Genomic DNA, 26,371 nt, shown 5'->3' with positions numbered 1-26,371 from the left:
GCGCGGGGGCCGCGGTGCCTGGGGACCTTAGGTTCCGCGGGGGCTGCGGCAGGCAGCAGCCGGGGGCGTGGGAATGTTCCCACTCGGCGGGCGCCATCTTGGGGGAGTGGATGGGGCGGGCGGGATGGGTTTGTGTTCCTGAGAAAAAGCTGGGCCTCTTTTCCCGGTTCCGCATGGGAAACGCGACTTTGGCTTGTTTCTTTATGATTTCCCTAGGATCGGCGCCGGCTCTTGTTCATCTTCTTGGCCTAAGCTCCTAGCACAGGGTGTGGTGTCTAGTGCGTAGTGAGTGAGTGAGTGAGTGAATGAATGAACGAACGAACGAACGATGGGTGGGGACCAACCTTCTTTTCCCAGCCTCCGGCCCCTCCTTTATCTCCCTGCTACCTTCTCGGGCTGGAGATCCACTCTGGAAAGGCGTGGGGCGAGGGGGCAGTAGTTGCCTTCCTCTTGTACACCATGATTCAGAGGTGCTCAAGCTCCAAACCTGAAACTTACAAACATCCAAGTATAAACACCACCTTTACTGGCCCAGTAACTTCGGGTTTTTTGTCTTTCTTTTAGAAAAGCACAGAATATTTGTCCTCTATACAGCTTTTCCCCAAATTACATATTTATGGTAGAAAATAAAGAGGTCTGTATTTTTTTTTTTTAATCGGGCAGATATTTATTGAGCAACCACGTGCCGGGGACTGTGCTAGGCTCTGGCGAGCCAGCAGTCAACAAGACAGGCACAGCTCAAGGGAGACACACTTGTTTATGTAGATGATTCTTACCAATACTTGTTGCACCAAAAACAACCGTTTAAAAGTTTTTGTTAATTCCTTTAAAAATAGCAATAGTACACCAATTATGTATAAAGGTAAAAATTTTTAAATTTAAACCAGACTTGAGAGTGGGGAAAAACTTACCAGAAGAAATTAGTTCTGCTATTCCAGTGACCTTTTGCTTCTAAATATAGCAGTTGCGTATGGGCTCTAGAAAATCTTAACTCCCCAAATACCAGCTGTGAGAATATGGTTTCAACCCTAACAGTGATTTTTGAATAGTAGCTTGGGCTTGAGTTTTTTTTTTTTTTCAATTACGTTTCTTTTTCGTGAAGTTCTTGTTCTGTTGCAGGCCATCAGAGAACTGATCTCGCGTGCATTTTTATGATATAGATAATGTGAGTTTTATTGGGCTCGCTTATTTAAGCATTGCTAAGTATTTCTTCCTGGATCCCAAAATAGTGTACAGCTGTTTTCAGCAATGCGTTCTTGGGCTCCCATTTCATTCCTGGGTGAGTTCACAGCATAGGTGATAATATGCTACACAGTCCTACTGCTGCCCGTGACCCTGTGAATGCCTGCTGTATCCACAGGCCCCTCTGAACAGGTGGCCAAAAAGTTTCCTTATGCCTGGGTCCCATGTGACACAGCCACCGCGGCCCATGGGCTGCCCAGAGGCCTGTGAGGTGACCTGATAGGGTAGCCCTGCATTCTAGACTGAATTGGGCTATATGAGCCAATAAAGCACGTTTCCCAGGGACAGGAGTGAGTATGGAATGCGCAGGGACGTGGTTAGAGCGGCACAGAGATAGGGAGGCCCACGTGGGGAAGGTAATAAGCAGAACAGAGGCCTGCTGTGGAGAAGTTCCCCAGGGGTGAGAGGAGAAGCTGAGGCAGGGACAGGGGGTCACTGAATCACCATAATAGTGGAGCAGTGGAGTTGGGAGCTAAGCACACTTGTACCTGCAGTGGCATTCTGTTTGGCCATGAGACCTGACAGTTGTTTTGCTTTGACAGTGCTATTGTCTCTATGAGGCCTGGTTCCTGTGTGTTCTTATTTCTCTGTGTACTCATAGAATTAACTCCCTAGTAACTGAGGTAATCTGTAGGCATCTCTTTGTAACCTGTCTTTTTCAGGATTTTTTGCAAGTCACAGAAACACTCAAGGCAACAAGCAAAAAATTATATATTTATCATTATAATGATGGGGATAGTACCTGAAATTCCAGGATGGGACTGTAGATGGGTCTCATGAGGAGCTGCAGGACCCAGGAAGCCGAACCAGTTCTCAGGACCCAGACAGCCAGCTTCTCTCTGAATATTTTCCTCTTTCTCTCTTTGACCTCTGTTAGGGGTGATACGTGCTATACTCCTGGCCTAATAGGCCATGGCCTTCTTGGCGGATAAAAGTACATTAACTTGTAAAAGCAGAGACTCCCTGACCAGAGAAGTCTCCTACCTGGCTTAGGAACTCTGGAAAATTACTGAACTATACCGAACTAGATTTTTTTTTTTTTAATGGCCTTTTCAAGCTCACTCTGTTCAGGAATTTTCCTGTCCCCACTTCCTGTAATGTCAACACTTAGTGGAAACAAAAGTAACTCCTTTTGACAAAAAGATTGATGGATCCCTGACCTAAGATGGTTGAAACTGCAGAAATTCTTTAAACCCAAATTTGCTTTCAGTGGGTATGCCAGTGTTAAAATGTTTCCTAACACATTCAACTTCAATGACAAAGACTTGCCCATTGCACATTTTGGTTATATCTCAGTCTGTGACTTTGTTTTCCTGCTTTGTAGCATCTTATTATGGTCCTTTATTCCAAGTCTTGGGTCAGGGTGGACCCTGAGCAAAATTGGGAAGTGTACAGAGTTTGTTTTTCAGGTACCAGCCTTTTCCCCACAATAGGCAGTGTGAAAGAAATTGTGGATATTGGGGCCTATTTATAAGGTTAGCTCCAATTAGGATCATCTGTTAAAAAAAGAGAGAGAGAGAGAGAGACCACCCCCTCCAAAAAAAAAAAAAAGTCACAACAAAGCCATAGATTTTAATCCTAATTCCACAACTCTGGATGGTGGGGAGGGCAATGCCCTATAAAACCATTTAGGGAATTATTTTATGTCAGATCCCCAAGTCACCTAGGGATTACTAAGGGTGAGGAAAATGAAAGTTCTTTGAGTTCTAGTTTTATCAACTGCTAAACAGCTTTCTTGGCTTTTGTTATCTGGTACTTTTATCAGTTATTTCTAAAATGCTATGCTTAGGAGGGTAAAGATGTAGTTTTTACTTAGAGTGAGGAAATAGTAAAATCTCTGAGAGATTTGTGACTTTAAAATAACTTAGGGGCGCCTAGGTGGCTGGCTCTTGATTTCAGCTCAGGTCATGATCTCGGGGTCGTGGGATCGAGCCCTGTGTCAGGCTCCGTGCTCAGTGGGGGGTCTGCTTGAGATTCTCTCTCTCCCTCTCCCTCTGGCCCTCCCCTCCCGGCCCCCCCCCACTAGCATGCACACTCACTCTAAATTTTTTTTAAAAAATGAAAATAACTTAAATTTTATTATCAAAATGGGTTCTCAGTTATATTCTGTCAGAACTATTGTTTGTAGAATATACGGTTACAGAAAGTCATTTAAAGCTTTATTTCATATTTATTTGTTTCCCACCACTTATTACAATGTCCAACCTAATACTAATGCAATATTGGCACTCCCACTTTTGGTAAAACGGTTTTACAGAAATGTAAAGTTTAGTGTTAATATATATTCCTTTTTGAGCCACATCATTAGCAAAAGTTCACAACTACACAAGCCATTTAAGGAAAGCTCAAAACTACCAAAAGCACGCTCCAAAATCACATTTTTGGAAATACAAATTTAACTGTAGTGCCAAACATATACTTCAATTTGCCCCAAGAAAACATTTTCTAAAACAACAAATCTAAATTTGACACATCTATTGACAACAGTTTGTTTGAAATCACAATTATTAAGCTTACAGCACTAGCAAGTAGGAGCAGAGGATAGAAAATCAGAACCTTCCATCTGATTTCCAAGGGCAGAGATTAATTAGGTCACACTCTTACAGGACTTAGGCACCCATTGGGTTTAAAGAAGTCAAGCAGGAAGATGATCTGGTAACAACTGCACACCCAGAGGTTAGGGATCTCATGTGGTATTTCTCCATTTTTTAGAAAGAGGGCACTGCTTACCAGAAAGAAATGGATTTCCTTGAAGGAAGAATTTCAGACACTGGCAGGTTCACAGATTTTTCAACAGGGGTCCTTCTCTGGGGCTTTCAAAATGACAAACGTGGCCACTTGGTCGGCCTGTGAGTAAGGCGAGTTCTTCACAATATTTGTGAAAGGTAACTTTGCTCAATTATCAATCAGTCGTAGTCATAAGTAGAACTACATTAAGTCAGTAAGGGTTGACCCAGTAAGGCAAACACCCTGCCCCAGATGCTTACTCAGTACTTTATACTTGCTGACCCCAAAGCATTTTCATTGTAATTGCAGAGCTTTACAATGGAATAGAGATTAATGAAAAAGAGCAGTCAAAAAAACCCTGCGAAGGTTTATTTTTTAGGACTTAGTTTCTTAAGAAACCTGCAGAAGAGATGTTTTATCTCTTCTTGATCCCCTTTTCATATGCAAAGTATAATCTCTAGATTTACACCACATAATAAACACAAACACAGTTTTATGCAAATCGCAGAAGTATAGAAGAAATTAGAAGCATAGATGTGATGGGAACAGATTAGATCTTCCAGTGTCATCTTGTTTATTTCACCTTCTCTCCTAGTCAACCTCCCGTAGGACCCACTGACGTACAGACGTGTCTTTCTACACGTAGTGGGGCTTCATTGTATTTAGAAAGCCCGATAACGTTAATGTTTGTACGTTGACAAAAAATCATGGTTTGTCTTTTACTTTATAAGGATCTTTCACTCCTCTAAGATTTCAGCACAATTCACAAACAACAAAAATCCTGACACCATACACCTACGCACAGCTCAGAGTCGGATACACATGCTGGGAGGAAAAATACCATTTTTAATTGAAAAGCTAGACTCTGTCATCTTCCTTCTTCACATTGCACCCAGCGAACAAGGTCACACTAATTTCAGACACCTGCGAGCTTCCAGCGCCTGGGACCCTTCCCATCACAGCCAGGTTGTTAAGGGGGGTATCGGCGGGAGGAGGGTCGGGCAGCTCTGCCTTGCAACAGAGTAACTGAGCTTTAAAATGCTGCTGGAAGGTTTTGCTCAGCCAGTAAAGAGCAAAGGGGTTTACACAAGAATTGCTGAAAGCCAGAACCCGAGAGAAAATGGTGACAATAAAATGAATGGCAGAGGGGTCCACGTAGGTTTGATAGGTGAATGAGTGGTAGAGGTACAAGAGGTGATTCGGCAACCAGCAGAGAGCAAACAGAGCTACCAGCACCAGTACGGTTTTGGCAATTCTCTTCCGGGATTCGATCTAGACAGGGGAGGGGGAAGAAAAATGACCACAAAAACAATCATTTAGCTGGCAGAGATTTTTAAAAGCCATTCTCTGGATTTACATAGAAATTTACAGTTAGCAGGCTGGAGTCCTTTTGAGCATGCGTCTGAAAGAACTACTTGGGAGGTGTGGGAAGGCAGCCTGTGCCTGCCTATAGGATACAGCCAGTTAATTGGCATGGTAACCCACGATCTTGGTCTCATTAGCTCTAATGCACAGACTCCCAGCCCTGGTTGTGAGAGACTCTAGGATGCCTCCAATTATCTCAAGGAGTGTTGTGGAATTCTTGAAATTTTAATTTAATTAGAAATAGAGAGATGCTATACCAAACTGCTTTCACTGTATCAGCAGAGGCTGACTAGGTTAGAATATTCTTCCGGGGGTTTATGGAAGTTGCCAAATCGGTACCCAAGGTGGTTTCTAATCTATGGGAATTCTGACCATACAGTTGAAGGAATAAAAACCAATGTGTCATCCTACCTACACCTGTGCAAATAATCCTGCCCGCACCTCTTCGTGAGAGAAATGAACCAGGTTAAGTGAAGACATTGCCTATGGTCACAGAGCAAAGAGAACTGTTCACATGGGCATTAAGTATGCCACTTTAGCCTCATGAGCACCCCTGCTGAACTAACTGAAGGGACTGGTCAAGAGGTCAATGGACGCATCTCCCCCCACCCCCAAGAAAGATAGAACTGTTGGGTTGTTTTTTTTTTTTAATCAAATGAACAACGTTTTGGCAAGATTCTTTTTTTCTGTTCATATTTATGGAAGGAGGGCACACCTGGCTCTTGCAATGGTCTTAATCAATCTTCTGTGAGTCACTGTGTTCTCCTGCCACTGGCACTTACCTTATCCCTTGAGCCCTCGGTTTGCTCATGTGTGCATAAGTGGTTTGCACTGAATAATGTTAGGGCGTCTTGCCAGTTCTATTATCCCGTGTCTATCATTCTGTTACACTTTCTAAAACAAAAGATGCTTCCCTTCAGAGTCTCACCTTGAGTGCTGTTTCTCACTATTCCACAGGGTAAATAATTTTCGCTGCTCCCAAACTTCAGCTGTCCCCTTTCTAGCAATAGCAGCCCTAACATGCATTGAATGCTTACTGTGCACCAGGAACCATGTCAAGCATTTCATATATATCACCCAGTCCCCATCTTCATTTTACAGATAGGGAAACAGGCTCAGAGAGGTTAAGTAACTTGCCCAAGATTGCTCAGCTAGTATGTGGTAGAGCCAGAATGAAATCCTGGGTCTGACACACTCCAGAGCCCGTGACCCGGACAAAAATACTGTACTGCTATTGCAGTTATTGCTCACAGGTGCACAAGTAGGAATTTCATTTCTAAATTCATGCATGAGTCCTGATTAATACATACCTGCTTGCGGGCATGGCTTTGTTCCTCAGTAGGGATGTTCAAGGTACTTTTGTAAAGAGTCCTAGCAATCAGAGAATAATAGACAGAGATAATCGAGAGTGGGATAATATAGAACACCAAGAAGCACAGCAGAGAATGTATCTCTTGCATGAGCTTCTCAGAAACAGGATAAGAGGTACACGCTTCAAGTGTCATATTCTTGTTGGGATCTTGAAGAGTATATACATTTGAAAATATAGCCTCTGGCAGAGCAATGATCATAGACACAATCCAGACGCAGCCAGCTTTGGCACAGGTCTTCAGGATGGCGTTGGGGGGCTGCCGCTCCAGTGGCTTCACAATCGCCTTGTATCTGAAACACATAACCATAGGCAAAGGTCAAAATAAATATCACAACTATGGACTCTTAGGGTTAGAAGTGACCTTAGTGGTCATCCAGTTCTGCCTCCTATCCACATGCATATAACCAAGTCAACATTAACCAACTGGAATCAGTTATGATTTCAAATATATAATACATCCCAGTATTTGATATTTATGCTAATCATCCTTTTCTCTTATTCACTAATAGGAAATATTTCAGATTTGCCATTTTATAATTTTGTGTGTAGATCCTCTATGTAGGACGAATAAATTTTTTTCAGCATGATTTTTTGTATGATTGGGAGTAATTCAATTACCTGTATATTACCTTACATGTTCTAAAAGACTTCCTTTTTGTATAAGTGACTGATTTTAAACCTAATTCTCCTTCCTTCATGAGTGAGCAGTCATCAACCTTCCTGTAAAAGATTTCCGTGAGTTCGTGCAGTGAAGAGAAGAGGGTTAATTTCTTCCCTGTTCATGAGCGCTACTTTGTTGCCCAAGCTGCTCTGTAGGTAGGTTTAGAGCAAGGCAAGGGTGAAACTGGACACCCTATGCCCATGCAAAGGTGCCTCCTTATTCTGACAAATTCACCTTAAAATCTACAGCCTTTAACTAAATCTGCCCTCAAAGAGAATATAAAACCAGCCAAAGCAAAAATCCATAAAAGGCACAGGGGAAGGTTTTCCTCCTCTCAGATTCCAGAATCTGAAGAAGCTATTCCTTCTGGTCCTGCCAGGCATTGATTACTTAAAGGCTTCTTGCAGGCTTTTTTAAGCATCACTTCTAACATTTGGAGCCTCAATTCCCCCCTCCCGCCCCCGCCGCCGCTTTCATAGTTATTCTACAATAGAAACACAGAAAAACACAGTACTTATAGACCGAAAATATCCTAACAGAGCCTGAATACACGGACTGCCAGAGGTTCTCACACGCTCTATCCATAGAGCTCTAAAAGTCAACCAGATTAATTTATTTCTCCGGGAACAAGACTGTCATTGAATGCCTATAAAGAAAACACAGACAATTAAGTGATGACATTACACTGAGTTACCAGGCAGCCGAAAACCTCGCCGTTTTTCTGCCACTGGTTCATTTGATGAATTTCAAATAATTTAGATGCATGCATCTTTTTACCATCCTTCCCGTAGACAGTAATGTGTATGTGGTCAATTTCACACCTATGCCGATGTTCTAATGTTAACAATATTGCACCACTAGGCTGCACTAATGTATAAAGCATGAATTGTTTTTCTTTTACACCTGGAACAATTTGCCTTACTTAATAAATAAACAGGGAGGGGGGAGAACACCGTTCAGAATTCTTTCAAGCAAACAATTACACTTCAAAGAGAATAAATTATTCCTAAAGCATACAATTTCAGCCTTTCCTCCGATGCTAACACAGGAATCTTAACATTCTTACACCAACTTTTATTTTCAAAGCCCCCCTCCTCCGATTTTCTAATCTTACATCCAGGTTACAGACTGTAAGAAAAGCAGAATAGTAGCCCGTAAATGCCAAGTACAAGCTTTCCTTTCTTTCTTTTTTCTTTTCTTCCTCTTCTTCTTCCTCTTCTTCTTCTTCTTCTTCTTTTTTTTTTTTTTTTTTTTTGCCTAATTTCACATCCTGGCAAATAAAACTGAGAAAAGAAACCCACCTGTCAGCGCTGAGAATTGTTAACGTGAACACTGATACACCAACAGAAGTGAGCCGGATAAAAGAAAGCACCTTACAGCCAATTCTCCCGAACAGCCATCCTTCTGCAAGGTAGTGGGTTGCATCCACTGGCACACAAGTTAGCAGAAGTAGCAGATCTCCAAAAGCCAGGCTGGTGATGAAAATATTTGGAACGGTTTGCATGGATTTGGTCTTGAAAAAGACTTTGATGAGAATAGCATTTCCAAGGATGCCCACTGAAATGATCACAGCATAAGTGATGTAGATGGCACACAGAGCTTCTATTCCTGGAGAGTTGTCTCCGGTCCGTCCTTTATTTGTGGTATCATTAGGAATGAGAGAGCTTGATGATTCTGTGTCATTTGTGATTGGAATTAAAGTCTCATTAGGTGACTGTGGCTGTCTTTGAGACATTTCTTCTGAAGACTCTGCCTTTAATATTTCTTCTGCTCAGTTTAAATGTAGTTGATTGTCACGTCTAAAGCCTACGTCTAGTAACGAGATGGTAGAACAGAGCAGAATGGCAAGCAAATTCAAGACACCCGGATACTCCTTTCCTTCAGTTGTTCTGTGTCTCCCAGCATGCTTGGCTAAATGCTTACCGATCTGGCATGGAAGGATGGGAGGTGGAGGAGTTTTATTGGTGTTTCCATGACAGAGGGAGGGGGGTTTGGGAAATGCTCTGCAGTTGCTTGTTCTTCCCTGTTGGGGAATCTTGTGAATAACTAGTTATTATCAAATAACACTTATTGTTTATTAGAATCACCCTGTTTCCTTGTCTGGCCACGAAAATCTGTATAGGTCTTGTCCGTTTTTTCCCCCGAACTCATTCGTGTCTCTGCCATCAGAGGATGGTCTAATGCATTTTCTTTTACATGATCAATAAGTATGTGTGTCCCCTGAAGCACAAACTTGAATCCACTTCTCAAGATTTAATATCAGAGAGGCGCTGAAGCAACAAATCATTCACACTTGGACAGGGCTGATGTTACTCCCAAGGGGGAATAATTCAGGTGACCCTAGGCTTATCACCTCGCTCTGATACGGTAATTCCCCACTCTGTGCACGTTACCAGGGCCGTGCTGCAGAATGGCAAAGCAACCTCTAAGAGATGAAAAAATCCAGGCAAACCACCAGTTGCTTTGTCTCTAAATGTCCCCAATCAAACAGTTTTTACTGTTTGGCTCTCTGTTTTAATGCCATATACATTTTTAAATGCTGTTTTGGGTTTCTCTCCTCAGCAACGGTTAAAATGAACCTGCTTTGTTCCAAAACAAAATAATACAGGACCCTGCTCAGAGGTCCCAACACAAAAGGACTTGTAAGAATGAAAGTCATGCTTTTCAAATGAAGGAATGCCGTAGGTTACTCCAGAGAGGACGGGCACGTAGATGATGTTTACAGCAAGTGGAGGAAGGAGAAACGTAAGGCAATCACCTTAGTAGCAGTAAGAAAAGCCCCTTGTTGCAGAGAATGTAAGTATGTGATTTCTGTGTGTGTCTCTGGGGTGGGGGGGGGTTGCTTGGGAGTGAGAGGCCCGCAGTCTGAAGGCATTTAATAATATAACCTGCTAAGAAACAGTCCCTGAAATGATCAGATTCAAAGGATGATCTCTCAGCTAGGAGAAACTCTGTGTAGGGAGGTTTTTTATAAATATGTCCATATCAGAGTTAGTCTGGGAAGTGAAATGAAAAACAGCAAAGTATTTGGCTAGCCAGTGAACAGAAGTAGCAAGCAAGGATTACTCTTTCTACTTGACAGAGTACGTGCAATAAATGCTACAGGGAAAGGGAATGGGATGAAGTGAATCAATTATTTGGTTAATTCGAGCCCCCCCCCACCGCAAACCACACCCTTCCCCACCCTTTGTGAACTACCCCCCCCCCACTTGAATTACTACTCAGCCAAATAACTGTTCTTGATGGGAATGGGGAGGGGAAGTGTTTGGATAAACCCAACTCCCTTAGCTTTTAAGTATCCACACAAATAATTTCATGCACTGGGCTGGCTCTTTAAGATCATCTCTCCAGAAAACGGCTCTCTATACAGTTCCTATCTTGTTGTCACAAGCCAATGATAAAATCTCTCTGGGATTCCTGTGTGTCATGTAGCAAAGAGCAAACAGTATCTTCCAATTCACACCTCGGCGGATGGCCACACAGCACTGTTTCGTAAGAAACAAACTCTTGCGTATGAGTTCCAAAATTATCTGAATTCCAAAGATCTCAGGCATGCTTTCATGAAGCTGCAGCCCCCCCCCCCCCAGCGTGCCTCCTGGGCAGAGACAGCAGTGGTGTGGGGCTGCTGCTTGAGCAGTGGGGTTCTTGGATCTCTGGAATTCCAGAATTCCAGAATATCAGAGATGGAAGTGAACTGAGAGATGCTGAAAGCAAATCCTCTATTTTTCTCAGAGGCAGAAATGAGGTTCAGAGAGGGGGAAAGTATCTCAGGCAAGGTCACACAAGTTACTCAGTAGCAGAGCTGAGATGAAGCAGGTTCTCTTTGAATTCTGAAAGGTTAAAAATCCGTGGCAAGAGCGAACAACACTCAGTTCCTGACAATGAGCCATATTTGCTCATGTGGCATCAGGGACTTCGGTTTTCTGTGTGTTCTGTTAATCAAAGGACACAGGCTTTCCAGGCTAACAAGCAAACGATGACAGATACAGATAACATCAATGCATTGGCCCCTCTCTCTACTTATTTTACCTTATAACTCACCCACGAAACATAACAATGTCTTGTTAATTGTTCCTAGTTAAAGTTGCAGGGCACTTAGCCTAGACAGAAGGATGAAATCCTTTGTTGTTCACGTTTAGCGTATAACTGGTCAGTATTATCATCCCAATTTTTCAAAACCAACTATTCCTCAGAGATTAAGCAATCATAATATGATCCTAATGTAGCCTTTTAACTCCAACTATGAGTTGGATATTGAACAAATAAGCTGCCAGTTTTCTGAGGTTGGGTTTCCTGGTTAGGTCCCATTCAGTGTTGCTAAAATCTTTTTTAAGATTTTAAAGGAGCTGGGGCTCTAAGGGGGCTGCAGAGCGCTTCTTTGCCTCTGAGGTGGGGGGAACGAGGGGGATTAGAAAGCAGTTGCTAGAGATTTGGCGCCAACGTTCTCAGCCATCAGTGAAGCAGAACAGTGGTTCCCAAAGTTTGGCTTGTGTCCGAATCACCAAGAAGGCTTATCAGAGCAGATTGCTGGATCTCACCTCCAGAGATTCTGATTTGGGTAGGTCTGGGGTGGGGCCCCAACATTTACATTGTTGTTGTTTTTTTTTTTAAGATTTTATTTTGGTGGGGTTTTTTTAAGATTTTATTTTGAAGTCATCTCTACACCCAACGTGGGTCTTGAACTCACAACCCCAAGATCAAGAGTCACACGCTCTACCACTGAACCAGCCAGGTGCCCCCAAGTCTTTTTTTTTTAAAGTAAGCTCTACACCCAATGTGGGGCTCAAACTCACGACCCCAAGATCAAGAGTTGCATGTTGGACTGACTGAGCCAGACAGGTGCCCCAAACATTTGCATTTCTAGCAAGTTCCCAGGGGATACTGACACTGCTGGTCAGGGACTACACTCCGAGAACCGCTGATGCAGGACAAGAATAATCCACCTGTTCAAGAGAAGCATGGCTTTTCCTGATATTGAGATCGGAGAGATATTTCTGTGGGTCTTCATTAAAGGCAAGGGAATTGATGTGATGAATACTTCAAACATCCTGCCTATATCTCTCAGTCCCTGGTAAGCCCTATTTCCAAGTCACCCAAGGGGCTTGGGGTGATCTTTCCAATGGGAGAAAGATGAAGTGGTTAAGCTTTTTGCCTACTACTCAAGCACAGTTTGTATATTTGAAAACTGACGAATGAATGAAAAACCAGAATTCTCAATCTGTAAGTCTCTAATTACAGAGGTTCCTTTTCAAAAAATAGTCTTACGCTGGAAAACAGGATGGATTTCTTTGTTATTAACTAACTGGGCTAGATCAATTGTGAGACGACACAATTTGACTTGTGGGCGTATTTGGATCTATGTAATAGTGATTCCTGTTGTCACGGTTCTGTTCTCCCTCATAATTTCTTGCTTCAAAAACTTGACCAGTACAGTTTCACATTTCCAGGGGAGACTGCTATTCAGAATGACCTCTGCAGAGACCAGGGAGAATAAAAAACCAACTATGCCAAGAGTAGAAATTCTAGTCGACTCTTTTAAGTGGAATTTTTTGGTTAAAGCTAATTCTTGCCATGATTAAACCTAATGGCTCCCTAAAAGCAGACGTCCCGATCACTGTACTTGTCCACGCACACGTGCCCGATAGTGTGTGCTATGGTCTGTGTGACGTTCCACAATTATGTGAGATTGAAGCAGTTTTGCATCAGATAAAATGTTTAGACTTCCTGAATATTGAGGTATCAATTATGAAGGAAAGGACGTTATCTCTTAGCGCATTTCTACCTCTCTTCTCAGTGATTCCCCTTTTCCTAAAATTCTATTGCATCCCCCCTAATCATGTGTCCCATCCCCATGGGGCTTAGTTTCAGCCTCCTACAGGTTAATCCCTGCCACGGTGCTTCAGATCAATGGAGACCAGGTGGCCCCGCAGTTCCACTCCTACGTATCTACCCAAGATAAATGAACACCTGTGTCCCCCCTCCAAAGACTTGTACGCAAACATGCATGGAAGCATTATTCACACACACACACACACACACACACACAAATGGGAAACAACCAAAATGTCTATCACTTAGCAATTGGGTAAACAAAATGGGGCTTCTCCCCACAGTGGAATACTACTCAGCAATAAAAAAGAACAAACTATTTTTTTTTAAATCCAGTTCGTTGGTTATCAATTTTACTCTTTTTATGAGACATAAATATTAACATTTTGTGTCTAGTTAGCTAGCAATATGAATCCCTTTCACGATCTATCATTTGTAGTGGGAACTGTTCTAAATAAGAATGATGACTTGCAAAATTAGAAGTCGCAGATTATCAGAGACACAAGTGATTAAATGCATTTTTGTTATTCGCCTGTCAGCTTCACTGTACGATTGGAATAGCTTGAGGAGGCTGGTTTTCCTACATATTAACACTAAACATTTATGAGTTCAGACTGGTCACTAATTCCAAGTAAGAACAAACTACTGATACAGGTTACAACCTGGATGAATCTCCAACATACGCAATGAAAGACACCACATCTCCTCTGTATGATTCCTTAATATGACATTTCTAGAAAAGACCAAACGCTAGTCATGGAAGGCACGTCAGTGGTCGCTAGGTTTGGAGGTTGGAGCCAGGGCGACTGCTAAGGAGCCCAAGGGAAAATTGGGGGATAATGGAAGTGTTCTAAAATGATGTTGTGATGAGAGTCGCATGACTGCATAAATTTATTACAAGTCAAACTGTACACTTAAAATGGGTGAACTCATGGTAGGTAGATTATACCTCACCTCAAGAAAGCTGAAAAAAAGAGCAAACAAACAGTAAGGCTAGATGCTGTTAAGGGATAGAGCTGAGGAAGACATTTCTCACCCCACGGATGGTGGAGTGCGATGGTCTCCCCCGTGCTCGGAACAGTCTGACTTTGCCCCCGCTAGCATTCTGCCAGGACTAGTGCTCATGCTTCAGGAAGATACCAAGATGAACAGAACTCAGCGTTTGTCCTCCAAGAACTTAATGAGAGAGAGAACGGGAGGACAGAAATAACCAAGAAATCCAAATTTCTCTGGCTCCTACACATACTTGTTCACACAGGATCTTTAGCTTCTTGGGACGTCCTTTATTTATCTCAAGCCCTTCTGGCAGACCCTGAGAATGGGGGTCTTACCTGTCGTTGGAGACTAAGGTTGTGCTAGAGTCAGTGGCCATTGGTTAATCCAAGTCTTTCATAGGGTCTGTGCTCTTGAACACATATATTCCCACCCACACAATCGCTGCTCCGCTGGGGGCCCCACACTCTGCCTTGCAGTCTCCACATCACTCTGCTGGGCCTTGTAGTCTTCCCCAGTGTCCCACCACAGCAGTCCCTCTCCAGGGACCACCACTTGTATGCTCGGCGATGCTGGTGTGACAGGGTATGGTAAGCCTGCCAAGGAAAAATAAGGTCTCCTTAAATCTTAAAAGTTCCCATCGCAAGAAAAAAAAATTATTTTTGTAACTGTGTGTGGTAACAAATGTTAACTAGACTTTTTTTCTTTTTTAAAATATTTTCCCTCTTACTTACTTACTTTATTTATTTTTTTTTTGTTGAAGTCTAAGTGACACACAATGTTACATTAGTTTCAGGTATACCTCGTAGTGATTGGACAAGTCTATACATTATGCTGTGCTCAGTGCAAGTGTAGCTCCCATCTGTCCCCATGAAACATTGTTACAGTACCATTGACTGTATTCCTTGTGCTGTAACTTTTATCCCCATGACTTGTTCATTCCATTAGACTTACTGTGGTGGTCCTTTTACAATATGTACAAATATTGAATCATTATGTTGGATACCTGAAGCTACCATAATGCTTTATGTTGATGATACCTCAATATAAAGCCTCTTATCTTTCAGTATCCAAGTTACAATGGCATGGAGGATACCCCTATATACACCCATTGTTTCTAGGAAGAATTTTAACAGTTCTCCTCCTTAAACAGACCCAAGAATCTCTCGGGTTGCTTCCCCATAGGCCCGAATCAGTCTTTTATTTGTTCAATCCAATCTGCTGGGTTATTGGCCACTTAATCTTGCCTCTTGAAATGAACTTCACAACTGGTAACATCAATGTGGTCCTGCTTGCAGGCCTCAGTTGACTGATTCAGTTATCCCCAGTTACAGATGAGGAAGCTGTTGAACCCAGGTAGCTGGTTCTAGAGTCAGTGCTCAGAACCACTACCCCCCTTGAACAGAGATGGTTCCCACCAAGCCGTTAGCGCTGACTGGTTCCAGCTTAGAATGCTGACTCCATCCATCCTCATTAAGATGGTTTTTCAAGGTGTCATCTCCATTCTGTCAGACTCAGAGCAGAAGTGTCCTAAAGAAAGACTGCCTGGGCCCCTAAGTGTTCTAACTGTTTAGTGGCTTAGATATAGTTCTTTCCTTTGGGGATGACTGCATGTCCTGAACCAGACCCAGTCTAGTGACCTGGACTCTGATTATCAGTGTGGATCGCCCATCCACATTCTCTTTCAATGGAAAGGCTCCTCTCAGAGCCCCCACCTTGGTCCCTCTCTGCAATTTGGCCTCATTTGGGACTATCCCAGGCCATTAGACATTGTTTATGCCTTTGGACTTCAGCGGGCTGTATTATGAAGAGGGGGTCAAGATCTCATTCCCTTTGCCACCATGAGAATCCTTCCTGGATGTAAATAGGTGCCTGGATAGGACACAGACATGCATCTAGGGAGGCTGGGCTGGGGCAGATTCAGATAATAGCCATCATGTTGTACCCCAACTTACTGCTTCCTACTTCAAACTTGGGTTTTGTGCCTGATCAACTCTGTCATGCTTTGTGATTTCCTCCCCTCAGGAGGATTTTTTAATTTTTAATTTTATTTTTTAAAAGATTTTATTTATTTATTTGAGAGAGAGAGAGAGAACAAAAGGAAGAGAGAGAGAGCACAAGTGGGGTGAGGGGCAGAGGGAGAAGCAGACTCCCCACTGAGCAGGGAACCCGATGCAGGTCTCAATCCTGGGACTCTGGGATCATAACCTGAACCAAAGGCAGATGCTTAAGCGACTGAGCCACCCAGGTACCCCAGGAGGATTTTTAAAAAATTTTTAAATTCTTTTTTATTTTTAAAGATTTATTTATTTATTTGAGAGAGAGACAGCATGAGCTGGGGGGAGCAGAGGGAGAGAGAGTGAATCTCAAGCAGGTTCCCCACTGAGCACAGAGCCAGACACGGGGCTCCATCTCACGACCCTGAGACCATGACCTGAGCCAAAATCAAGAATCAGACACTTAAGTGACTGAGCCACCCAGGCGCCCCCCCCCCCCGGAGGATTTATCTTCTCACCACTGTTTCCCCGACTGCCGAGTAGGTCTGAGCCCCAGCAAGGGTCACAACCGCGGCTCAAACTAGAACCCATGTCACAAGTGAGGGAGAAAATAAATTCTATCATGGTTCAGAGGGAAGAGAGATCACATAAAGTTGGGGGAGACTCTGAAGGATTTCAGTGGGTAGAGATAGGGGACAGGAAAGAAGTCATACATAAAAATAAACAGCGAAGACACAGGGGTGGAAGTGTTTGGGGGCATGTTCCGGGACTAAACAGTCCAGTTTGGCTGAAGTGTGGCTGTGAATAGAGAAACAAAGCAGAATACCCTGGCAAGGCAGGTTGAGGTTAACCCGCAGAAAACATCTCAAGGCTGTGGGCTGAGACTGCACTTAGTTCAATAGGCAATAAGAAGTTATTTCAGGCCCCCTCTCCACAATCTCAGACCAGAAACCCAGGGGCATTCTCATAGATTTTGGTCAGCACTTTAGGGATACAGCAGCTACACTACGCTTGTGGCTAGGCTGTGCAGTTGGGCAAATTCAAGTGGGTGTTTGGATTATCTTGGCTTCTTTAAAAACATACAAGGCATACCTTGTCCCTCACGAGGAGCACTGACCCACGCTGAAGGGGTATACCCTGCAGACTGGTTGTGTCCCTGGAATCATTTTTGAGCATCACCTTGACCTGCCCGTACCTCATCTTATCTTTGACCACATTGTGTCCTTACTTGGTCTTAAAATCGAGTCTTGTTTTGCTTTTGCAGTCCCCTTTGCTCTGGGTCCACTCAGGACACGCAATGCTTGTGGGAGTAACAGTGAGGAGCTGGAAATGAAGAGAAGCTTCAAAGAGGGTTCCTAAGGCCACACCAATTTATAAAAAAGCCTGTTTGCTGGAGCTGATGGTAGAAGAGAGAACCTATATAAAGGTGGTGAAAGTGTTCTGGCTAAAATAAAAATAGTCCCTGGGTTCAAATATAAAGAGCAGAATATGCATTTCCTTTGTCTTCTTATTTGACCACAACCAGCATTATGTTGGGTGGCTTGATCTGAGGTGGAACCACAGCCACCAAGCACTTGAGCACTGAGCCGGCTGTATGCTGGGTGCTATAAAATATGCCTACTGTATGCCTACTGTATACTGGGTGCTACAGTATAGTATATGCCTACTGTATGCTGGGTGCTATAAAATATGTTATCTCATTTAATCCAGAGCCAGCTTTGAGAAGTAGATGATATGCTTTTGCATTTTAGTGGTAAAAAAACTAAGGCTCATAAGGTAAAAAAATTTGCTTAAGGTCACACACATTGGTAAGTGGAAGAGCCAGAATTCAAATCCGGAGCCTGCTAGTATAAAGGTCTATTTTCTTTGTATTCATCTACAAGGCCAGACAGAAAAGGAAGAAGCATAACTATGAGCTGGAAACAAGACAAGATCAGATGCAAGAAATGCAGGCTGGTCACAGTTGGGTCCAGACAGGCACCTGGTACACAATACAGGGACACATGCGACTGTTTAAAAGGTCTCTAGGATCCTACTTTTTGAGTAGTGACCTGAAAGGTCTTCAACTGAGATTCCTTTGGCACCTTCTTGGGACCCTACCCCCCACCCCCAGTCCCTTGTGAACAGCTTTGACAAGCTGGATCTGGCCTGGTTTCTCTGAGTTGGGCTCACATTTGGGGGAACAAGTGGATAATAAAGCTAAGCAGCTAGAGCTTCTTAACTGATTCTAGGAGGAAGGAGAGTTGTGTATGTCAGAGAACATGGAACACATAAAAGGGGGAGGATGAAGATTGGTGATTCAGAGCTAGTTTAGGGAATCTTCCAGAACCTCATAGTAACATTTCAAACCTATGAGTCACCCTCCTCCTCCCCCCACCAAGAAACAAGAGGGAGGAAAATGAAGGATACTTTGTAAATTATCAAGAGAAGGATTTGGACAGGCTTACCTCAAGAAGCAGGAAAAGTCTCAAATACACAACCTAGTCTTACACTTAAAGGAGCTAGAAAAAGAATAGCAAATAAAGCCTAAAGCCAGCAGAAGAAGGAAATAATAAATATTAGAGCTGAAATAAGTGAAACAGAAACAAACAACAACAACAACAAAAAACAGTAGAATGGATTAATGAAACTAAAAGCAGGTTCTTCAAAAGAATTTAACAAAATTGATAAACCCATGGCCAGACTTATCAAAAAGAAAAGAGAAAGGACCCAAATAGATAAAATCACGAATGAAAGAGGAGAGATCACAACCAACACCACAGAAGTACAATTATAAGAGAATACTATGAAAAATTATATGCCAACAAACTGGGCAACTTGGAAGAAATGGACCTACAAACTACCAAACTGAATTCCTAGAAACCTACAAACAACCAAAACTGAAACAGGAAGAAATAGAAAATTTGAATAGCTCCATAACCAGCAAAGAAATTGAATCAGTAATCCAAAATCTCCCAAAAAACAAAAGTCCTGGGCCAGATGGATTCCCTGGGGAATTCTACCGGACATTTAAAGAAAAGTTAGTACCTATTCTTCTCAAACTGTTCCAAGCGATAGAATTGGAAGGAAAATTTCCAAACCCATTCTACCAAGCCAGCATTACCTTGATTCCAAAACCAAAGACCCCACTAAAAAGGAGAATTATAGGCCAATAACCCTGATGAACATGGATTCTCAATAAAATACTAGCAAATCAAATTCAACAGTACACTGAAGGAATTATTCACCACGATCAAGTGGGATTTATTCTTGGGCTGCAGGGGTGCTTCAATATTTGCAAACCAATCAGCGTGATACACCACATTAATAAAAGAAAGCATGAGAACGATGTCATCGTGTCAATAGATGCAGAAAAAGCATTTGACAAAGTATAGCATCCTTTCTTGATAAAAACCCTCAACAAAGTAGGATAGATGGAACATACCTCAGCATCAAGAAGGCCGTATATTAAAGACCCACAGCTAATACCATCCTCAATGGGGGAAAACCTGAGAGCTTTTCCTCTATGGTCAGGAACAAGACAGGGATGTCCTCTCTCACCATTACTATTTAACATAGTACTGGAAGTCTTAGCCTCAGCAATCAGACAGAAAAAGAAAGACAGAGAAAGAAAGAAAGAGAGGAAGAAAGAACGGACATACATCCAAACTGGCTATTTGCAGACAACTTTCACTATTTGCAGACAACATGATACTCTATGCAGAAAACCTGAAAGACTCCACCAAAAAGTTGCTAGAATACACGAGTTCAGCAAAGTTGCAGGATATAAATCAATGTGCAGAAATCTGTTGCATTTTATACACCAATAACGAAGCAGCAGAAAAAGAAATCAAGGAATCGATCCTATTTGCACTTGCATCAAAACCATAAGATACCTAGGAGTAAACATAACTAAAGAGGTAAAAGATCTATACTCTGAAAACTATAGATCACTTACGAAAGAAATTGAAGAGGACGCAAAGAAATTGAAAAACATTCCATGCCCATGGATTGGAAGAACAAACGTTGTTAAAATGTCTATACTACCCAAAGCAATCTACATATTTAATGCCTATTTAATGCCCATATTTAAACCCTAATAAAATGCCACCAGCATTTTTCACAAAGCTAGAACAAACAATCCTAAAATTTGTTTGGAACCACAAAAGACCCTGGATAGCCGAAGCAATCCTGAAAAAGAAAAGCAAAGCTGGAGGCATCATGATTCCGGACTTCAAGCTCTATTAAAAGCTGTCATCATCAAGACAGTATGGTACTGTCACAAAAACAGACACAGATCAATGGAACAGAATAGAGAACCCAGAAATGGACCCACAACTCTATAGTCATCTAATCTTCCTAAAGGCAGGAAAGAATATCCAACGGAAAAAAGACAGTCTCCTCAACAAATGGTGCTGGGAAGACAGGACAGCAACATGCAGAAGAATTAACCTGGACCACTTTCTAACACCATACATAAAAATAGATTCAAAATGGATGAAAGACCTAAATGTGAGACAGGAAACCGTCGAAATCCTAGAGAATACAGGCAGAAACCTCTTTGATCTTGGCCATAGCAACTTCTTACTAGACAGGTCGTTGGAGGCAAGGGAAACAAAAGCAAAAATGAACTATTGGTACCTCATCAAGATAAAAAGCTCACAGCGAAGGAAACAGTCAACAAAGCCAAAAGGCAGCCTACGGAATGGGAGAAGATATTTGCAAATGACACGTCTGATAAAAGGTTAGTATCCAGAATCTATAAAAACTTATCAAACTAACTCAACACCCCAAAAACTAAATAATCTTGTCAAGAAATGGGCAGAAGACGTGAACAGACATTGTTCCAAAGAAGACATACAAATGGCCAATAGACAAATGAAAAGATGCTCAACATCACTCATCATCAGGGAAATACAAATCAAAACCACGATGAGCTACCACCTCACACCAGTCAGAATGGCTAAAATTAACAACACAAGAAACAACAGGTGTTGGCGAGGATGCAGAGAAAGGGGAACCCTCTTACACTGTTGGTGGGAATGCAGACTGGTGCAGCCACTCTGGAAAACAGTATGGAGGTTGCTCAGAAAGTTAAAAACGGAACTATCTTACAATCCAGCAATTGCTCTACTAGGTATTTACCTAAAGGATACAAAAATATTGATTCAAAGGGGTACATGCACCCTGATGTGCATAGCAGCATTATCAATAATAGCCAAACTATGGAGAGAGCCCAAATGTCCATCAACAGATGAATGGATAAAGAAGAGGTGGTATACACACACACACACACACACACACACACACACACACACACACACACACCAGAATATTACTCAGCCATCAAAAAAGAGGTCTTGCCATTTGCTGCGATGTGGCTGGAGCTAGAGTGTATTAGGCTAAGCGAAATAGGTCATTCAGAGAAAGACAAATACCATATGATCTCACTCATATGTGGAATTTAAGAAAGAAAATAGATGAACATATGGGAAGGGCAAAAAGAAAAAAAGGAGAGAGGGAAATAAACCATAAGAGACTCTTAATGACAGATAACAGACTGAGGGTTGATGGAGGGAGGCGGGTGGGGAGGGGCTAGATGGGGGATGGGGATTAAGGAGGGCACTTGTTGTGATGAGCAGGGGGTGTTGTATGTAAGTGATGAACCACTGAATTCTACTCCAGAAACCAATATTGCACTGTATGTTCACTAACTAAAATTTAAATTTAAAAAAAGGGAGAGGGAGAGAAGGATTCGGGCCTATGTTTAGAAAAGGTAGGGAGAAGGTAGGGTTGGGGTTATCTAAATTAAATACAAAGGCAGGGCCACAACAGTTAAGAACCCCCTCCGGGTCAGCATTCTGGGCTTGGCTTCTTAAATACCTCTTTGCCTCAAAGCCGGTACTGCTCTTATGAGTGGGCGGTTGGGACTAAATGCACAAGTGGGGGTCCTTTGGTCCCAGGAATATTCTAAGAAGGTGACAGGGTATGCTCTGCCCCTCTCACGGGTCATAGGAAATACTTGAGAGTCTGGTGCAAAAAATGGTCTTGTGTGGGCCGTGCTTACCCAAAGATCATCCCTCTCTCAGAAGAGAGACTCCCAGGCTCAAGGGCCATGCCCTTGGTGCCTTTACTACGGGGAGTTATTTGGGCGGAGTAGAAGTCCAGAGGACCCGAATAATAAAACATCACATACCATGAGAAAAAAACCCCACAAATGTCAATCCTAGGAAAACAAACATGTAGATAAGCTGAGCTAATAGTTGTGAGTGATAAAGAGAGTTCGAAGCTCTGGAGATGCACGTAAATAATATCAAGTGGACCATGGACTCCTGACAAGCAAAACAAATTTCTTGGCATTGTGAATTGGTAATTATGCGTCAATTCACATTTTCTTCCCTTTGTTATGTTATTCCCTCGGATTTCACACTATCCGCTTTCTTTCCTGCAAAATGCTGTGGTAAATGGCTCTCTGTACCACCTCGGGTGTGTAAAAGCAAGGGGACCCAGCCCGTCTCCATCCCTGGGGGAGAGCCCACGCGCCGCTCCCCCCCGCCCCCGAAGCAGCAGGGGGCAGTTAGGAAAGGCTTGGCTTCGGCTTGGTGGGGGGGGGGGGTCACCGTTCAACTGGCCTTTCCTACGCCAAAGCCCAGCTCACCCAGGAGATGGCTTCCCGTCGCGCTTTGTTAGGCAAACCCAAGTAAGTGTTCGTTCTTCCTTCCTGGTTAATGGATTCAAGTTGGCCCGGCCTGCTTCTGGAAATGGCCTGAGCTCAGGGAGGAAGGTCCGTGTTCCGGGCCGCTTAGCAGCACGACTGCGTGGACTTGGATGCCAATCCGGGTCTCACGGCCCTTAGCTCACTCGGGGTCCATGGGGGACATGAGGCTGGGAAACAAACATCCCCCAGACGAACCTGAGATTGGTCAACAGAGGCTGCCCTTTGAATCTTGCAGAGCAAGATTCCCCTGCACCTCCAAGGTCCCTGTCTTCCAGAATACGCAACAAGCCTGCTTTAGTAATGTCTGTACAAGGGTAACGCAATGAACTGTTTTCCAGATCTCTCTCATACACACCACCTGTTTGAGCGCACATCAGTATGCAAAGTTACTTACATAATCTCGGAGATGATCTCTCGGCAGACTTTGAAAAGATTATACAATTCCGACAATGCAGAGTATGGAAGGGGGATACAAGGTGGTAAGCTCCCTTGTAAACCAAAGCAGCGGTGTTCGGGTCTTTACCGGGCTAGAGTGAAGGATTTAGGTTTCTGCTCAATCTGCCGTGGACAAGTGGACACTACCTCTCTTGGCTTCTAACACGAATAAGCTGGGACTAATTTTTGAATCTTTGGCGGTGACTCTCAGTGGAGTATAAAGATCAAGGACAGGTGGTCATGATTTTCAGGAGGATAAGAACAGAAGCCAGACAACAAGGGTTCAGGCTTCTCCTAAACCGATGGATCCTCTTTCCCCAAGGATCATTGCACCCTCCACACGCATCCCCGCATTCTGTTTTCTTCTCTCTGCCCTGGTCGGTCCAGACTTCGGGGTCCTCAGACCCCTCCTCTCCGTGGGATAGACCGCGACTGCCTTTCCAGGAGCTGGGGAAGCAGAGACATCAGCAGCTTTTCCATTTTCCTAGAGCCGGACTTATTTTCCTTACAAGGAGTCCGATATTAGGGAGATGGATAAAGCCTCACCCTCCCCTTGCTGGGTGGCTAAGAGGAAGCCCGGACGGAGACTTGGTCGATCGGCCCAGACAAAGAGATCTGGCATCAGTCCAGAAAAATGTTGGAACAGCAGAGACAAATCTGCTGCCCTGTCCACACTGACTCCCCCTTCTTGGTGTTCCTCCGACAAGAGGGAGGCTTAGCGTGAAGACCCACACGGGGAGCTCTGATAGGTCCTCCCGACCGTGGTAGACACGGAGGAAAACACATTTCGGCTTTGGACCAGAGGGTGTGGAGATCCCCTTTCTGGGACACAGCAGCTGTGTTCTTGTCTTCACAGAGGCAGGTGCCTGGAATTACTCATAGCATTTCTATCATCCTTGAGCTTTAACTGTGTGGAAGGGATAAGTGTGGGTGGTGATTTGTGGTAGAAAAATTTGCATCAGTAGTGATCCTTGCCTTGTGTCGTGGGCTGGGAGAGAGCTCGGAGGCTGGTTTGCCAGAGGCTAGTCCTGTGTTGGGGCCTCTGGAAGTATTCTTTGGAATGGTAGGAACAGCAGTGGCCAAGTTATGGCCCTGTCCCCATTGGCACCTCCGTTCTGGGAAGTGTTCTCATGTGCCAGTAGACCCACTCGCTTACACCTGCCCATCGTTGCTCCTTCTACCGACACTGTTGGGTTTTTGCCTTATGGATGCAGGGTCCTGGCGCACTTAATGCTCTTTCCATTTTCCTGCTTTATCTTTTTCGGAGGGAACCTGTGTGCTGGTTCATCAGGGAAATGGATCGGTTCACAGATGATTCCTTCTAGGGCTTTATTTTTTTTTAAATATTTTTAAAGATTTTATTTATTTGAGAGAGCGAGCAAGCAAGAGAACATGAGCAGGGGGAGAGGCAGAGGGAGAGGGAGAAGCAGGCTCCCTGCTGAGCAGGGAGCCCCATGCAGGGGCTCGATCCCAGGACCCCGGGATCATGACCTGAGCCGAAGGCAGCCGCTTCACTGACTGAGCCACCCAGGTGCCCCCCTTCTAGGGCTTTAAAAAGAGCCCACCCAAGGGAGGATAGAACCCAGGGATACTTGGGTATTTACCTCAGGACTGAATCAGCAGTGGTAGAATTGAAGTTTGGACACGTAGTGAAAGTGGGATTGATCCGTGGCTCACAGTCTTTGCAAAGTGCACCAGCAGAGGCTACAACGACTCTTTGCGAGGCTCAGCACGGCTCAGGGTAGCTGTGCCATCCCTCACCCAGCCTGTTTCCCTCCGCTCTCACCCAATCCCATTTTATCAGAGAGTCTCTAAAACTAAAACCGGCCAAAGTGAGAGAGCCCCAGCTCAGAAGGAACAAATTCTCTGGTTGCTGGGGAAAGCCCTAGGGCCAAGCCCCCACTCCCCTCTCCCACGCCTCTCCCCAATGCCCCCCAACCCTTTCTGACTGGTGGCTCCCACTATGGGGCTATTCCTACTCAGAAGGAGGTGTGGCCTCGGGGCCAGAGGCAAAGCCTCCCTTCCCTAACCCCATCCCACACCCACTCTTCCCTTCCTCCATGCTAAGGCTTCGGGGAACAGGAAGGGGAGCATTCATGCGGGACAGCATGGGATCCGGCTCAGGCACTAGCCTCCGGGGACCCTCCTGCCTTCAGGTTAGCTCCGTGGCCCCCTGTCTATGAGAGGTACCCCGCCTCTTCTTCCCAGGGAGCACAGCCCCTCAGGCCCCATTGACTCAATCTGATGGAAGAGTTAGCACCTCACGCCGCATGGCTGGACCTCTCCCTCTCCTTCCTTCCTCCCTGCTCTGTTCCTGCTATTCTCCTACCCTCTCTGCCTTCCTCCCTTTCTCTTCAGGTCTGTGAGGTTGACTCTCCTAGAACAACAGTCTGTGGCTCAGGATTGAGCTTGGGTGCCTTGCCTGGGGACCAGAGGACCACCTCCAGGAGAGCAGCTCGCTTTCCCTGGAAGGGGCAGCCTGTGCGGTCTGCCTCAGTTCCTGTTGGCCGTGTGGCTGGTGGTCTGGTCACGTTACCCCAGGGCAGGACCTCCTGCAGGTGGGTGGGCCTTGGTGCTTTAAAGAGGGTTTTTTCTGTCTGGCTTCTTCGGGAACATTCTCTATTCCTAGACTTGCCCTGAGCTGGGAGGATCCGAGGAGCACCCTGAGCAAGCCAGACTGGGAGCAGGTAGAGCCGGAGGCCATCAGGAGTAGGAGATACTTGGCAACGTGTAATGCAAACCCCTGTGTTTGCTTTACTTCAGGCCTGACGGAAAGGCCAGATGAGCAGGCAAAGAAGGACAACGATAAAGTTTAAGATTGCTTTGAAATGAAAAAAACGAGAGAGAAAAAAGAAAAAAACAGTAGGGGGAGGGGCCTCATCCAGAATCCAGTAGTCCCCAAAGGGGGACCCTATCTGTTGGTCTCCTACATGGGGTTTTCCTGGCCGGACAGAGAGCCCACCCCACCCCACCATGGTGGTACTCAGCACTAGGGCCCTTAGTCACCAGACCTCGTTAGAAGAAGGCAGATAGCTGCTGAGCAGAATTGGCAT

At 44.2% G+C, this 26,371-nt stretch overlaps 1 protein-coding gene across 1 annotated transcript; it reads right to left on the bottom strand.

Moving 5' to 3' along the window:
• Window positions 1-3,404: 3,404 nt before the first annotated feature.
• Window positions 3,405-9,102, bottom strand: BRS3 (bombesin receptor subtype 3). Its single transcript, XM_025861522.2, has 3 exons — window positions 8,669-9,102; window positions 6,645-6,996; window positions 3,405-5,241 (listed from the first exon to the last, which is right to left on the bottom strand). The coding sequence occupies exons 1-3, from the start codon at window positions 9,100-9,102 to the stop codon at window positions 4,828-4,830; spliced, it is 1,200 nt and encodes a 399-aa protein (XP_025717307.1). The 3' UTR covers window positions 3,405-4,827.
• Between the last annotated feature and the right edge of the window lie 17,269 nt (window positions 9,103-26,371).

The sequence above is a fragment of the Callorhinus ursinus genome, unplaced genomic scaffold (genome assembly GCF_003265705.2).
Source record: "Callorhinus ursinus isolate GAN/ISIS: 27379988/994484 unplaced genomic scaffold, GSC_fseal_2.0 scaffold64, whole genome shotgun sequence".
In the NCBI taxonomy this organism is placed as follows: Eukaryota; Metazoa; Chordata; class Mammalia; order Carnivora; family Otariidae; genus Callorhinus; species Callorhinus ursinus.
The sequence above is the reverse complement of the archived record's forward strand: the minus strand, read 5'-3'. Positions and strand labels throughout refer to the sequence as shown.